Source organism: Idiotropiscis lumnitzeri, chromosome 9, assembly GCF_059441095.1.
Source record: "Idiotropiscis lumnitzeri isolate Australia: NSW breed Sydney's pygmy pipehorse chromosome 9, RoL_Ilum_1.0, whole genome shotgun sequence".
Classification (NCBI taxonomy): Eukaryota; Metazoa; Chordata; class Actinopteri; order Syngnathiformes; family Syngnathidae; genus Idiotropiscis; species Idiotropiscis lumnitzeri.
Window position 1 is genome coordinate 14,482,523 of NC_142399.1, and position 16,543 is coordinate 14,499,065.

At 40.7% G+C, this 16,543-nt stretch overlaps 2 protein-coding genes across 2 annotated transcripts; one reads left to right on the top strand and one right to left on the bottom strand.

The window, feature by feature from the left end:
* The first annotated feature begins 101 nt into the window (after positions 1 to 101).
* sec23ip (SEC23 interacting protein) lies at positions 102 to 7,973 on the top strand. Its single transcript, XM_088304058.1, has 18 exons — positions 102 to 296; positions 787 to 1,310; positions 1,417 to 1,630; positions 1,745 to 1,938; positions 2,845 to 2,934; positions 3,103 to 3,223; positions 3,638 to 3,727; positions 4,243 to 4,384; positions 4,485 to 4,693; positions 5,031 to 5,119; positions 5,192 to 5,350; positions 5,909 to 6,004; positions 6,092 to 6,232; positions 6,325 to 6,480; positions 7,032 to 7,134; positions 7,261 to 7,443; positions 7,509 to 7,677; positions 7,864 to 7,973. Exons 1-18 carry the CDS (start codon positions 164 to 166, stop codon positions 7,943 to 7,945), a joined length of 2,895 nt encoding a protein of 964 aa, XP_088160184.1. The 5' UTR covers positions 102 to 163; the 3' UTR covers positions 7,946 to 7,973.
* Positions 7,974 to 8,117: 144 nt separating this feature from the next.
* On the bottom strand, positions 8,118 to 15,387 carry csgalnact2 (chondroitin sulfate N-acetylgalactosaminyltransferase 2). The gene is made up of 8 exons (XM_088304061.1): positions 15,231 to 15,387; positions 12,365 to 13,240; positions 10,475 to 10,691; positions 10,244 to 10,345; positions 9,984 to 10,162; positions 9,811 to 9,905; positions 9,645 to 9,726; positions 8,118 to 9,573 (listed from the first exon to the last, which is right to left on the bottom strand). Exons 2-8 carry the CDS (start codon positions 13,014 to 13,016, stop codon positions 9,281 to 9,283), a joined length of 1,620 nt encoding a protein of 539 aa, XP_088160187.1. The 5' UTR covers positions 13,017 to 13,240; positions 15,231 to 15,387; the 3' UTR covers positions 8,118 to 9,280.
* Between the last annotated feature and the right edge of the window lie 1,156 nt (positions 15,388 to 16,543).

Below are 16,543 nucleotides of genomic sequence, written 5' to 3' on the forward strand. Positions count from 1 at the left end.
TTACAGTCTACGGAAAATACAGGACTATTGGATATCAATAGAAACCTCTCATTTTTTTGTGTTTTCTGTAGACTTCGACTTCCTTTCTTCCCAATAGATTTGAACGCATCATGTCCGTACTGCCTGCCTACTCCGGTAGTGGCTACGTGTAATTAAGAGGAAAATGGCAGATAGAAAAAACAATAATGTTCCCAATCCCGGTGAAAATTTGTTATTTAGTGGCGCTCCGGAGTTTAACTTCAATTTGCCTTTTATGCCAGTAAGTCAGGCCTCTGGTCCGGCGGTGCTGTCGGGAGGTAAGAAGAAATGCCTATAGCCGAATCGTTAGCATACAAGCTAACGAGTTAGCAGACTTCCTGATGGGACTTTAACTGTTATTCACTCTACACATCGGAGAAACTGGAATGAAAAGCATGATAAATGTTGTCAGTTTTTTATTGGCCGACAGGTTAGCCACAATTTGCAACCATGTCATATTCCCAGAATCGAATCTAAACTGATTGGCATTAATTTACGTCTACAGTTACATTTCTTAACGTTACACACTAAATTTTGGCCTTTGCTGTCTGTTGGGACGGTATTCTGTGACGAGTGTTATGATGTTCTATACAGTCTACTAATAATTTCTTTAATTAGTTCAAATGTTTCGTTTGTCCTGTCAACAATACCTAATTGTTCTGTAATAGCTCAGTAATACCGCAGTGCGTTTTAGTTTTAACTGACATGTTTTATACAAAGAGCGATAAATCACTTCTTCCTTTAAATCTGCACTATGATATCTCTCAGATGATTCAACTGAAGTTGGCGAAGAAGACAGCTTTTTGGGTCAGACTTCAGGAAATGTACAAGCTCCTTCTACTTTCAGTTACTTTTCTAACCCAGTAACCAGCAGTGACCCATTTGCTTCTATTGGCCAATCATCATGCCCACCGCCATCATCATCATCATCATCAGCAGCAGCAGCCATGTGTCCTGTCACGGCGTCTCTTCCAAGCAGTGTTAATATGGCCCCTCTGATGCCTCCAAGCTCACAGTTGAACACAACATCTCCTATTTTCGGCAGTACTGTGTATCAGAGCCCAATGGGACGTCACACTCCTCCTTGTACAATGACCACACCACCTCCACAGATGCAACCACAAAGTCATAATCCATATAGACACACTGCCACCAGCAGCAAAGCAAGTCCTTATATTCCAGCTCCAGAGGTCCTGCCGCCAAGCCACACATCCCACACATCACAACACAATCCCTACTCTCTCACCTCAGGGTCACAATCATTCCCTCCGCCAGGACCCACATTCACAAAGGTAAACGTCATCACTGACTGTGCTGGATTTAATTTGTGATTCTAAATGCCTGGAAGGTAACTTTTGTGCTTGGATAAAAAGTAATTTTCTCTTATGCTCCACACAGCCTCCTCCCACTCACATGCAGGCACCAACACCACCTCCTCCAGCCAATCCTCCTGGTGCAGTCGTGCCTGCTGGTCCCATGATGCAGTACAACTACAATGTATATGAGCCTATTCAGCCACACTGGTTCTACTGCAAATTAGTGGAGTCCAAAAGTGTGTGGCTTCCTTTCAGCATCATCGACTCCCTCCAGCTTGAGGAGACCTACAACTCTGGTACTATCTAAATGATCAGTTTTACTCAACGTCTCTTATTTTCATTCACTGTAATTTACTGAATTATGTCATAGACTTCAGAGGTTTAAAATGCTTGCCGTTTTATTCCCTTAGTTCAGCCAGACCCAGAAAATGTGATTGTGCGTACAGACGGAGGTCGGTTTGATGTGCAGCTCTACGACCGCATGCGATCAGCTGTTTACTGGGAGGAGGAGGAGTCAGAGGTTCGCCGTTGCACCTGGTTTTACAAAGGAGAAACGGATAGTCGTTTCATCCCTTACTCTGAGGAATTCAGCGACAAACTCGAGGTTTGTCATCCATTTCACAGTTGGAGTGGTCAACCTTAACATAATAAATACACACCAAAAGATTTGTTAGGAAGCCATAACTTTGCTTTTCAGAATCAATATTCTGCCCCCCCCAAAAAACAACAACAAAAAAAAAAAAACATTTCCTCAAATGCGGCTGCAACACACCGGAGTGCACTCCATTGATATTATCGGAACGCTTGTGACTAAACAAATAGAGTCTCATGTCAAAATTCTGAAAATTGTCTTGTATTCCCGATATATGGATATACCTTGAGGGTACTCGTTTATAGAGCCTATCGCCAGACCTCAGTCTTTAGGAGGACCTAATTACTATTAGCCTATGAACAACTGCCTGTGTGCGTGGTTTGAGTGCAATGTGTATCGTTCAACACATTCTCTGAGAGAAACATGAGCTAATAATCGTTTCTGGCTCAGGAAAGTAACTCTCAGAATTTAAAACTTTGCTCAATGCTGTCAAAACGTTGTGCTGTGTTTGTTACATGTGGTGGATCATCATATTATGCTCGCTTTCTGTATCACAATTTTTGCTAAATGAGCACAGTCTGCATAGCACCTCACTCAAGTTTAGATTCTCTTTTCTTTCAAATCCCAAATACCTTAGAATACTGAAAGTTCAAAGTTTTTTTGCCTTTAAATCTGTCGAATGTGTTCTGCAGTTCTTTTACTCTCGCCTTGTATATAAATTCCATTTGCACGTCTCAGTCGTTGCTCCTTCACTTATAAAGTTTGCATTTCTTTACACAAAAATAGATACTGATTTAAAAAAAAAAGGTTTTTGTTTTTAGCTCTCCGTACCTCATGTGGGCCTCTAGTGAAGAGTGTGCTCATTTATGATCAGCACTCTAAGATGTAAATTTCACTCATATTTTCTCATTTCCACAGGCAGAATATAAGAAAGCTGTTTCTACCAACCAATGGCACCGTAGACTAGAGTTCCCATCTGGAGAAACCATTGTCATGCACAATCCAAAGGTAACACATTTCAAAATTGGAAAAGTGTTTGAAAAACAATAATTATTTTCTTTATAGCACAGTTATACATTGCTGAACCTTGAAAAAGTTGTGTGAACCCTGCAAATAGATTGAAGTGATGGCCATGCTTAAATGAGTGACAACGCTTTGTTGTCGATGTTTCTTTAGGTGATAGTGCAGTTCCAGTCCTCTTCATTGTCTGATGAGTGGGGCACGAATCAGGATGGACAGACAAGGCCCAGAGTGGTGAAGAGAGGGATTGATGATGACCATGATCAAGTCCCTGATGGTAGACAAAATCTTTACACAGCTGACTTACACTTTCCCACAGGTTGTGGGTTCGAATCTAAGCTTATGTCTTCCTGTGTAGAGTTCACATTTTCTCTTTTTTTTCCCCGCCCATCCAAGTACTCGTGTTACTTTCCATGTTCCAAAAAAATGCATGTTAAGTTAACTGAAAAAGGTTCATTGAAAAAAAAAACAAGAAAAATAAAAAATGCATTTATGAAGATATCAGTCTAAGTGTGAAAATGAAAACTTGGAGTTAGCCGTTTTCCATGTAAGGGAATTGTAGCGCATTAATCCACACAGGAAGAAATACTGTTACTTAAGACTGTGCTTTTTAATGTATTTTAATGCACCGTTATAAAACGATTGATGAAGGTCATAACAGAGCAAATCCATTCTCCTCTCCCTTTTCCAGGTGAGCTCCCCAAAGTGGACCATCTTGTGTTCATGGTTCATGGAATTGGTCCTGTATGTGATCTGAGGTTTCGAAGCATGGTTGAGTGTGGTGAGTGCCCGTATTTGTGCAGCCTGTTGGTGTCTATATCGCAGGGTACGCAGCCACAAAAATTGCAGTTACAATAAAAAAAAAAATGGTATTAGATTAAACTGACTGTATTATTTATTTATTTTTTGCATGAAATTATTATTATTCAGTTACTGTTTTGGACGATTACATGTCAGAAAATAAGAAAAACATTTGCAAATATGTGATTTAGATTTAATACAAAAGCGAAAAGGACTGCAAAAATCAGCAAATATTAACTGTTGTGGGCCTGAAATGAGAGGATTTTGACTATTCTTAGTAAAATATCCGCTCTGAACAATTAATCGATTAGGATTGATTCATTTTGACACCTCTAGCTACATTTTAAATGTTCATTTTTATACTCATCAAATTTCTGAACACTGTTCTTGTGTGACAAAATTATCAAATGCTTAATTTTCATAGAGGGTGATTTGTAGACTATCATCAGTATATTTGCTTGGTGCTGTATAATAAGTATAGATAACTCTTTTCAGTGGACGACTTCCGCAGTGTCTCGCTAAAACTGCTGCAGAGCCACTTTACGAAACCCTTGGACGATCACGCCATCAGTCGGGTGGAGTTCTTGCCCGTCCATTGGCACACGGCTCTACATGGAGATGCCACAGGGGTGGACAGGTGAGGGCACCCTACATCTTTGAGATGCTATGCTTTACAATAAACAAGTAAAAGTGTAGGTTAATAATTTTACTCTACGACATTTCATTTGTCTTTGCAGGAGAATTAAGAAAATCACGTTGCCCAGCACTGGAAGGTTACGTCACTTTACAAACGAGACACTGTTAGATGTGCTGTTCTACAACAGTCCGACGTACTGCCAGACCATCATGGACACAGTTGCCTTCGAGATTAACCGACTTCATGCCCTGTTTATGAAGAGAAACCCTGATTACAAAGGAGGACTATCCGTTGCTGGGCACAGCTTGGGTAACGCACCGCTTAAAAAAAATAAATAAATAGAAGACGATATGTGCTATAGAAAATGGCTAGATGGACACTAACCAGCCATAACTTTATGACCACGTGCACAATATTTACTGCGTCCAATACAGGGGCTATGTCAGTTGTCTGTCTTAAGCAGAAAATGATGCAATAATATATTAATTTCTCACTGTTTATTATTACAGCTAATTATATTTTTCAAGTGCTCATAACGTTGCTGCTCTGTGTATATAGTGAACAAAATCCGTTTGGTAGTGTTTTTTTTTGTTATTTTTTTGTTGCCTCATGCATGTTGTCATCATGATTGATATTGTCCTTGCAGGGTCCCTTATCCTCTTTGACCTGCTGTCAAATCAAAAGACTGACGTGACCCCTCCTGCGGTGCCCACCATCAACGGAGAAGCCAAACAGGTGAATGCCATTTAAATTATGAATCCGTCAAGGTTGGCAAACAGCAAATAATCATAGCCACATATGCATCAGGTGGCCACCCCGGGTCCACAGGCTGTCACGCTTCCATCTGCGGAGGAGGAGGAGGCCAAAGAAGAGGAGTCAGAGGACCTTTCCGCTGCGCTGGAACATCTTGGCCTGTCCGAGTACAAGAACACTTTCGATGAGGAAAAGATTGACATTGAATCTTTTGTAAGTGAAAATTATAGCAAGGATCCTGACATGATATTTTTGTCTTTAAAAAGGTATTTCCATGGAATTCTTTAGCAAAAGGTGGACTGGGCTAATTATAGTTTTCCCACTATGTGCATCAGTCACTCTAATTGCGCTTTTATCTATTTGGGTATTGGAATGCAAAAGCAAATCACATAGAATGGATTGTGACCGTGTACTATAATTCTATATTATTTTAATTACTTCATGTTGTTGTTGCGTTCATGATTCGGCATGCTAAATGATCGGTTAGCATGTTTCCCTGAGTGATGCACTTCAGGTTTTGAATTTCAGCAGTGGTTCTGTGTGGAGTTTGCACGTTCTTCCTGTCCTGCAAAGGTTTTGTCTTGGTACTTCTGCTTTCTCTCACAATTAAAAAAACATGTAAATTAATCAATGACCCAAAATTGTCAATAGGTTTTAGTGTAAAAAGTTGTTTGTCTAGATCAGGGCAGTTATTTCTTGGGGACTAGCTCCAGCTCACCTGCCGCCCTAATGAGGACACTCTTATCTCTGTGTTGTTAATTTTTTTTTCAGCTCTTGTGTACAATTGAGGACTTGAAGGAGATGGGAATTCCACTTGGCCCCCGAAAGAAAATTGCCAAATTTGTCAAAGAAAGATTGACTAAACAGGCAAGTTTGTCAAATTGATTTTTTGGAAAAATGGACCCCTTTAAACAGTTGTATGACCTGTTCTGGTGTACATTGGTGGCTGCTCAGGAGAAGCAAGCTGAGTTGCAGGTGCTCACTCAAGTTGTAGAGCCTGCACAAGCTGCTGAGTCTAGTCCGGAGAAGAATCTGCCAGCAGGCGTCTCTTCCATGCATGTTGACTACAACTATTTTAAAGTTGGCACTGGACAGGTACATGTGGTCATGTCGTTAAAGCGCTTGAAGATGATTCTCCCTTTTGATTGGTTGTTGAAATGAGCGTACATACATGCTTTGCTTCCCAGGTGTCGGTGATCTACCACAATCTCGACTTCAGTCCAGTGAATTTCTTTGCCCTGGGTTCGCCAATCGGCATGTTCTTGACTGTCAGAGGCCTGGAGAAGATTGAAGAGGACTATCAGCTTCCAACCTGCAAAGGATTCTTCAATATTTACCATCCGGTATGCATTCCTCTTCATTGTGTATCCAAGCGGACCATGAATGAATCAAAAGTAGGGCATGGTGATTAATCAATTTAATTGATGAATCGATTGTTTTGGTTTTATTTTGTCATATGACTATTTTTAAATGGCTCTTTCCCTTAAGAAGCTTCTGTAGCCTGTTGATGTACACTATTTACAATGAAGACACCAAACAGATGAGCTCGCTTACGAAAGAAGCACCGTTTTGTCAGACGTTTGGGGTTGGTTTGTCAGACAATGAGCAAAAACCTGTCTGCTGCAAAGCATTTTTAAAGATTGTTGAAACCAAAGCGAGTAGCATACCCAAATTATTTCAACATTTGCTCTTTTTCAGAAATGACTTTCATCAGGCCCCTGATGCTGGTTAAAATGAGCAGTTACTGATTAGAGCGACTGGTTGTTTTTTTGTGTATACAAAGCAGGCGGCAAACGAATGTTGATGTGGACAGAATTTTGTCTAAAACAGGCATGTACATGCAGACATGGGATCGGTCCTCATATGTGACTCATCACTGTCTCATCTGTTTCAGTTGGACCCAGTGGCTTACAGGATTGAGCCCATGATAATGCCAGACTTGGAATTGAAGCCTGTTTTGATACCACATCACAAAGGAAGGAAAAGGCTGCATCTTGGTAAGAAAAAAAATTATTGCTTGCGTGGTCATTTCAATAGAGTCAAGTGTGTTATAAATGTTTAATACTGACATTGTGTAGTTGAGGTCCCCTTTAGCTCTTTCATAATGTATGTTGGCGTTTCAGAGCTGAAAGAGAGTCTCTCCAGAATGGGCTCGGACCTGAAGCATGGTTTTATCAGTTCGTTGAGGAGCGCATGGCAGACACTCAACGATTTTGCCCGCGCCCACACCTCGTCCGCACAACTTCAGGCAGAGTTGGCTATGGTGGCCGATCAGATTGAAGAGCAGGAGAAAAGAGTGCAAGATTGTGAGCCTCTCTCTTTCCAATTGGATATGTGTGGCTCTTCTTGTAATGTTAATGCTCTGTTTCAGTTTCAGAACAAAAAAGCCCAGAGATCCCCGAACCACAAAAAGAAGAGGAGCCTGAGGTCAAGATTGGGATGCTTAACGGAGGGAATCGGATTGACTTTGTTCTGCAGGAGAAGCCCATTGAGAGTTTTAATGAGTACCTGTTCGCCCTTCAGAGTCATCTGTGCTACTGGTACAAGACTTTTTCAATCTATAGTTTGGCAGTGTATCCGCTGCATACACCACATGCAATGGTACTCACACTAATTGGCTAATGTGATGAGGCCGCCTGGTGGTGTGCAAGAGGGTGTGATTTTGCTTTATATTTCTAACATTTCTATTGATAAGGAATAATGAATATGAAATTTGTGTTTCGTAGGCAATCTGAAGACACAGCTTTGCTTATCCTCAAAGAGATCTACAAGAGCATGGGGGTCCAGCCAGAACACATGGTACATTAGCACAATAAATCCCCATCGTGAAAGACTTTTCCATTTGGTTTATCTCATGCCGTTTTCCGGGATTCTTTGGATTTCTTTTACTGTCTATCCACATTATTTGCTGTATGCAAATGAGTAATCCAACCATATTATGCTATTTGTCTTAAATTAAGAAAAGTGAATGCCATTGTAGATTTTAAGAATTGACAAGTTTATTGCAACATTTTATAGTATAAATTATACCGCTGGACAAGGAAAGGAAGGTGTCGATCATTAGATAAAAAAAAGCCAACAGATAGCAATGACGTAGCAGCAGCAGTTGTAGAATGAAGCCTTCTCTGAGTCCAGTGGGAAAATTGGCTAATAAAGCGTTTCCTTGCACATTTCCTTTGTGTTCAATTGTTTGGCTGAGGGGAGGACAATATTTACTAACCAAATGAACTAAGTGTTCTACTAAATACTTTAGTTGCAGTAACATTCATGAAAATCATACACCAGCAAAGAACGCCCCACCTGACTTGAAACAGTTCTTGGCTCCTGGGTTGTGACTTCATGCATCTAACATCAGCAGTTAAGATGGTCTCTGAAATAAAAGTAAAGAATTTCTGCAGGAGTCAAAACATCACAAGGTGGATATGAGAACAGAAATAAGCAATTCACGGGAACAAAAGACAATATTTAAAAAAAACATTTACAAGAATGTACCATTCCAACAGAGTCCAGTACTGTGAATAAATAGTGCCAATAAGCCTTGCCGGGTGAAAACAACACTTCGGAGAATACCTTTCTACCCATCATTATTAGTTTTGCATGCTCACATCTTTGCACCTTCAACAATCACATTAACATGCTTCTCTATTAAGACAGTGACTGACTGTCACAGAAAATACAAAAAGGTCCCTTTTATCAAACAGCAAATAAATAGAATAACTGACCAATAATTGAACAAAATAGCTACACAATCAATAAAAGTTGATTTCCCCCAATTTGCAAAACCAAATACCTAGCTCTGAAACACAACATATGGAATTCCACCTTTGTTTAAGAAATGTCAACTTCTGAAATCTATTGACTGAGGATACATTTGAAAGGTAGCTCAGCAGCAGCGAGAAATATGGTTGTGTTGATGTTGGGTCCATTTCACAGCAAGTAAACGCCCTTACCTGCTCGCTGAATGATTGTTTTTTTTTTTTGAAAATGTGTACAAAACACAGCAGGGTAAGCAATGATGTGATCATCTGCTCTTTTCAATTTGGAGTAGCTCAACGAGCTACTTAGTTGTTCTTTGTACATTCATTTGTCTACAGCTGTGCATTGAGAATGTCAGCATCTCACAGGCTTTGTCCGCAAAGTTGCTCAGTCCTCGGCTTTGTTCTGAGGCTTGAAGGCCTGCTTGCGGAGGTGAGCCTCGATCTCCTCCCGGAACACCAGCATTCCCAGGTAGGAGTGCGAGGCCTCGTTCATGGCTTTGGACTGGATGCACATGCGATACTGTTCTGGAGTCAGCTCGTCAGCGCACTGCTTCGCGTGCCACAGGTGGAAGAGGCTGGACACCGGCGTCCGGACCACTACGAGGTCGCTCCGAAGATACTTCCTGTACAAGTGCACGTCTTCGACACCCCAGCCTTTTACTTCAAGATCGAAACCCCCTACGAGAGGGAAAATGATCAGTGACGTTCTGGACAAATTGACGAGTCATAAATGAAAGATCAGCCCTTACCAATACTTAAAAAATCAGAGCGATACTGACACGTCATGCCGAAGCCAAAATCTCTCCAAAAACCAGCATCCTTTTTGTGAACCTATTTCAGACAGACATTTATGCTCAATACTCTTTTATGTAGCAAAATAGGTCAGGATTAAATTATTTAGTCCAAAGGTCTAACCAGCTGAACTTCAACAGGTGGAGCCAGCTCCATATTTCCATAAACGATGGCAGGGTTGTACAGACTAAACACCACTGGATAGAAGACTTTCTTGTCTATCAAATAGAATAACCAGCATGTTTAGCCTCAAACATTACAAAAAGACTTTTTAATTAACAAGTAAAACAATTTACTTGGATCTGCATGGAGACGACACGTATTCAGGAAGTCCAACGTGAAATGGATGTCGACGTCGCAGAAAAACATAAGAACGTCGCCTTTGGTCCAAGCGCGTGCTCCAATATCCAGGCCCCGCCCTCGGGAAAACACCTCATCCACCGGGATCAGAGTGTAATTAGAGAAACTCTCCTCTCTGACAAAAAAAATAGAGTAATATTTTCTTTTTATGACGCATCTGAAAGACAATAGCTTGTTATAAGCAAAACGGACAAACCTTGACATTGTTTCCAAAGATGACTTCACCTCTTGGAGCCCTTCTTGGCCAAAATAAACAACTGTGAGGTGAACTCGCTTGTCCTGCTGTACACACACCTCCCTATGAGCAGTCAGTGTTATTTTTTTTTTTCTACAATAATTACAAGAACAACAATTAAAAAAAAAAAAAAAAGCTGGGCGAGTATTGAATGACAAGCAAGAACATGTCTGGAGGATCAAACGTCCTCACCTGAAGTTGTGCAAGAACTGCAAAAAGGTTTCTGCCCTGCCTGCCAGTGGCACGATGATGTTGATAATCATCGCTGAGGTGTCAACAGTTGTGCTCCTGACTTTCATCAGTGGACCAAAAGGCCTGAAGAGGGTGACGTGGCGGAACGTGCTGGACTCCTTTTTAGCGAAGAAGAGCTCGTAAAGTGACCCTTTGTCGCGCTCGGTCCTGTACATGCCTGCCAACACAGGACAAAATGATAGCACACACTTAGCGAGGATGTGATCGGACATCTCCCAAAATAACCTCTCAAAGCTCATTTTGAACTTGTTGAAGAACAGTGAAGCAGTTATTGGCACCAACATATTGATTCATAGTTCCTTCATAGGGAAATCAACCACATTTGGTGACTTCATCTAAACAGGAACAGAACTACATGATTTATCCCAACGAATCAGTAAAGAATGGTAATAATAATTCAAATGTTCTGGTTAAAATTAATTAAAGCATTGTTACAAATATAATGACAATGACTTTACATTGTTTTGAAATCTTATATTACAGACGGTGTTCAAAAACAACATTTGTAGTTGTTGTTTTTTTGTAAAGGTGAAGAATTACATTCAAGGCAATGAAACGGCATTTTGTGTGTTAATATGCTCGAACAAAGTAAAACAAGAGTGTGCAGCTGGCATTTGAGGAAGCTCAATAAAAACACAACAGGAATGCAGATTTGCACATGGCGCAAAATCCTCCAAGGGGAAGACAAAATGGGAAACGTGTGTCGTATCACAGGTGGCGCCCATATTGAGCAGCTTTGTGAAAAATCTATAACCGCTTGAATATGTCTTTTAACCCAAAGCCCATTTCATTTTGTTTGCTTCGGACTGTGTTTTGGAAGCTCTCTACAGAGGCTAACAATTAACACCTATGTATCTTTAAGCAACGGATATCAAAATATATGCAGACAATTAATATAATGATACACATTGGCATATATTCTTTGTCCTCTGCAAAGAACAATTAATAAGCCTACTGTCCTGAGAAGTCGAAAGAGGAGCTGAGCCTCCATTACAGTATAACTGAGTATAATGCGCTCATCGGGCCAATGCGTGAAAACCAAAATGAGCAGCATAATGTGTATTATAGGAGAAAGTGTGACCAAAACATTTTTTTAAATTATTTTTCATTCTATTTAATTGCATCACAACTGTAAGTTTTATGAAGTATGTTATAGAGTGTTACTTTTCTTATATAAACACAAACATTTGTTGTTTTTTTTTTCCAGAAAGGCTGGAGCTGATTAATGGCATTTTCATCAGCTTAACGAAATACGAGTGTTTTGAGATACAAGCATGGTTATGAAACATACTGAACTCGGATCTCAAGGCATCACTATATTTCTATGAAATGAGGACCAAATGCGAGATGAACACAATAGCAAGAAAGTCATCTAGAGGTGCAACGATTAATCAACAACTAATCGATTATAAAATTAATCGAGTAGTCATTTGATTATCGATCGTTTAGAGATGCATGAAAGTTATCCAAATCCTTTGAATTTCTGCATTTCAACCTGAAATATGATCTGATTTCTGTCATCCTGAATGAAAGCAGGTTGCTTATCTTTGCAAATATAAAATAAGGATCCACAATTTGGCTTACTTTCTGACATGCTGTCGACCAAACGTGAAACTGTATCAAAATGTTTGTGCATTTTCTGATTGAATATTAAAAGAATTGTTAATTGAATCCCTCGTCACCACGACACACCTCATGTCAGACTTTGCAAAGCATCAAGTAGTGTTTTGTCCATATGTGTTCCTTTCTTTTGGCAAAGTAATGGGCTGCAGTATCCGAGCACAGTATGTAACTATGGTACAGCTCGTTTCAAGGCACATCAGCTGATACCTTCTATGAAGTGGCCCTCCTTGTAGGCTTGCCTCTGCATGGGCATGTCATCCTCCACACCGTCCTCCTCGTCGGGGTTGTTGATTATTTCCAGCGCCGCCTCGATGACCTCTACCAGTTCATCACGGCGATCTTTGCGAACAGGTTTTTCCTCTGGGTGTCGTGTCAGTCCCATCTCCAGCTGGTAAACCTTGGATGAGGTGAAGCTCTCAAAAGGCACCAGAGCGTACTCGCTGGGCAGGCGTGCCCCCGTGTTGACCTCGGCCTTGTCAATCTGAGAGTGCAGGTATTCCAGCAGATCTCCCGGCTCTTGCTCCTTGTTCTCGGCCAAGCCCTGCGCCTCGGGGAGCTCCTTCTTGTCCTGCAGGAGCTTCAGCTTCTCGCTCATTTCCTGAAGCTCCTGCTTGAGCTGTGCAATCTGTCGCTTCAGGCTGGCGGCGCGGTTCAGGTGGCGCTCCTCTTGCTCCTGCAGTAAGGCCTGGTAGTATTCTTTTCCATAGGGTTCCCCAGCGATGCCGGGAAGGACCATGCTGACGTCGGCTTGAGGGGTGCACTCCAGCAGGTAGGCGAAAAACAGCAGTACCAGTAGCAAGAAAAGGCCCAGGAAGAGCCAGCGGACCCGGCCGTGGAGCAGCAAACCCCGTCTGGGCATCACGCTCTCATACAAACTTCAGCTGAAAAAGTCTGCATTCCCTTCCCGCTCTCACGCTCTCTTTCACATCACTTTGAACATAATTTGCCATACGCATTGCACAAGTGAGAATTTAGATTTTTTCTTGCAAGACATTTCACAAGAAAAAAAGCACGGAAAACTAATTTTGGCGATTGCAGTTGGAAATTCCTTGGAACTTTTGGTAAAATCCATGCAGTCGTCACCTAGGGAGGAGAAAAGAAAAATACACATGAAGAGCACTTAAACCATCATTGGCCAACAAATGTCTACTACATTTTTTAATCAGAGACGCAAGTAAACATTTCGAGAGGCATTTTTTGTGCTGTCTCTAAATCTGACTGTTTTTTTTTATCTTGCACATCAGTTTTTCATAACAATAATAATAAAATAACAACAATATAAAAAAGTCATATATTTAGTAAGATTTATGAATTAAGGGTTAGCTTCAGCAATAGGTGGAATATTTTTTTCTGATACGTCATAAGCATTATTTATAACACATGGCCAAATCCGTATTGCGTACGCTTTTATTGGTTGAACTTACAAACAAAAAATGAAAATATCTCAAAAACCTGATGTGCTAAGACATGAAGCCATCCCTGATTAAAATCGGCTGTTGAGTAGTTTAAAAGAGAGGATGATTTATGTCACCTACTGAGCCAGACACAACCAGGCTGACGCCAGTTACGCAACACCCCAGTCAAAGTAGACCACAAAGCTCCAAAATTAACATAAGAAACACACAGATCTCTCAAATAGACTCAACGGTCCTGTTAGGATTGCTCAACAATACAAACGTGCAGTAAACTACTTCCTGTTAAACAGTCTTTAAAAAAAATAAATGAACAACACTCGCACAGAAATACTAATGTTGAATTCAGGAGATGACACAAGGGTGAGGCACATTATGACCAAATACGTACAACAACATGATTTCCAGTTCAAGAGTTATATTCTGCATTAACAAATATGCACAGTTTTAATTGAAAGTGTCAAGACAGCTACAGTTTGCAGTTAAACTGTGTCTCATATTTTTCGATTAGTTACAGGATGAGAGTCGAAAATAACAGTAAAGCGTGGATAAAAAGTGCTCTAGTCAGCTTTTCTCTGACTGTAAAACTGTTTAAAGGTTAGCCTTGAAGCTCATCTAATCAAGCGCAGACCATAGAGGTGCAATTCTTCTAACCTGCCAGCTTTGGTGATTACATGTCCTTTCCAGAGTAAATAGGTTGCATGGCTACAATGAAAAGCAGCAGGGTGCGAGTAGACTTTACGACTGTAATTCTTATGTACACTTTGATAACACAATCATCTTGAATGTCCTTCAAAATGACCTATTTTTCATTTGGTTTTAATAATCAAATCAACTGCGAAAAAAAAAGGGTTGTTATTTTCCCATGTGGTAAACCAAGAGGTTTTTGTGTGTGAATTTAACATAATTGTTGGCTATTTGGCCGACTGTGGACTGTTCGCCAGCCAACTGCAGGGCACACACATAGACAAACAACCATGCCCTCTCACAATAATGGCATTGGACAATTGCACAACACGTATGTTTTTTGGAATGTGGGAGCAAGTCGGCGAAAATCCAATCGTACAACCACGGTGAGAACATACAAATTCCCCACAGGAAGGAACCCCAAATCTCAGACGTTTGAGACAGATGAGCTCAATCATCTCAAAGAAAATTCACAAACCATACGAGACAAAGATAAACGATGACCAAGTTTAATTTAGATTTGCATGGTTTTTCTATTAACTGCTTCCACGTTCCAAAAACATGCATGTTCATTGTAGACTTTCAATTCTCCATAGCTCTGACCATTGGAGGGTGTGACCTGCCTCCAGCTTTAATGAGGACAAGCACTATGGAAAGTGGATGATGGATGGACTTCAGTTAGGTCATTCATTAACTGTACACGAAACAATTAGCGAGAAATCATTTTTAAATTCCTGTGATGCAGCGAAATTTGGAAATTAGGACAAACTGTGTTTACAACCTGACTAATAAAAGGCAAAGTGAACCATCAATCATTCTTGCGTGTCAACAATTATTCTGAACTGTGTAAACCGGAAGTCGACCGGGTTGTGCCGTAAGCTTAGGGACTTTGGGTTATCTCTCGGTTTCCAGTTATTTGTCTGTCAATAAAGCGTCCCCCACAACAAGTTTGTCGTGCAAACCCATATACTCACCTCATGATGTGCGTGTCCCTCGCCGTTTGTTCTTCATGCTGGAGGTTAGGGGAGAAGTCAACAGAGACAAGCAAGCCAGTGTTGCAAAATGCCACGGAGCAAAAAGAAAAGAGTGGCTTGCCATCCACTTCCGGTCCGTGCTAGCCAATAGAACTCACTGACGTCACACAACACGTTGACGCTCGCGATAGAAACAAAAATATAATTAATTACTTAAAAAATTCAACAACAACAAAAGGCACGATGCCAGTGTATTGTTGACAGCAATTACAAGTGCCTTCTAGTGGAAGCGGACATTACGTAACATTTCCAACTACGTGTATAAACCCAGTTAAAGGGACGCTTCATTGACGTTAACATTGGCACTTATATAATAGGTTTGCATGTAAAAAGGACATCAGTACTACAAAATTCTCCCCCTAAAAGACTGTAGTGATTTTAGGATTTTTTGTGATGAGATTTACGACAAATTGACACGCCCCCCTTTGGAGCTAGTCTTGTTCTTTTTTTCCGGTTTCAGCGTCTGACGTCCTAAATTGAATTACAAAATGTGTAGAATTAAAAATAGTGTAGCCGACTTTTGTATGGAGAAACTATACGAATTACATCATCGATGTGAGACAATGAGATTTAAAATCAATTACCGTGTCGCATTGTTAAGCTTTGATTTTTTTTCCATTCTCTCTCTCTCTCTCTCTCTCTCTCTCATTCTTCATTGTTGAAACTCAAACCTGGAGTCTCAGTCCATGGTATATGAACCGTACAATGGCAATGCGGGTGTTCTATTCCACTCTATCTTATTTAAAGGAATTAGACAATTTTGACAAATATATATGTAAAATAATTCAGACAATTTAATCAAGAAATCACAGCGGCGGTTGCATTTCCTGAGAGTGCTCAGAATAAACATCTGCCAGAAACTGCATGTGACCTTGTACCGCTTGACCACTAAGAACATTGTGACATAACTGCATCACAGTGTGGTTTTCCCACTGCACAAGGGAGAATGGAAGAAGAGGCTCCAAGGAGTCCTCGGCAACCCCTAGCTCCACTCTCTGAGGGACATCTGAAATAACAAATCACAACTGACAACAACCCCCCCCCACCCACTGCCTGTTTAGCAAAATATTTTGTAATAATTTAACACAAAGACTATTGCTGGTACTTTACACATTCAAACATCTACGATAAGTTGATTTATATTGGATCACTGATGGTCTATAGGCGCATTCGCCTGACCTCTGTGCAGGCCATGTGTGTTCATTTTCCACACAGTGAACATGATTATGAGCGTATGCGCCTGAAGACTGACT

Excerpts from the sequence above, each read along its gene's own strand:
- csgalnact2 (XM_088304061.1), bottom strand. The coding sequence starts at position 13,016 with ATGCCCAGACGGGGTTTGCTGCTCCACGGCCGGGTCCGCTGGCTCTTC. Across the intron at positions 10,346-10,474 it reads CAGTTCTTGCACAACTTCAG|GGAGGTGTGTGTACAGCAGG; the intron begins GTGAGGACGTTT and ends GACTGCTCATAG. Across the intron at positions 9,574-9,644 it reads CTCTGATTTTTTAAGTATTG|GGGGTTTCGATCTTGAAGTA; the intron begins GTAAGGGCTGAT and ends TCCCTCTCGTAG.
- sec23ip (XM_088304058.1), top strand. The coding sequence starts at position 164 with ATGGCAGATAGAAAAAACAATAATGTTCCCAATCCCGGTGAAAATTTG. Across the intron at positions 297-786 it reads TCCGGCGGTGCTGTCGGGAG|ATGATTCAACTGAAGTTGGC; the intron begins GTAAGAAGAAAT and ends GATATCTCTCAG. Across the intron at positions 6,481-7,031 it reads TCTTCAATATTTACCATCCG|TTGGACCCAGTGGCTTACAG; the intron begins GTATGCATTCCT and ends CATCTGTTTCAG.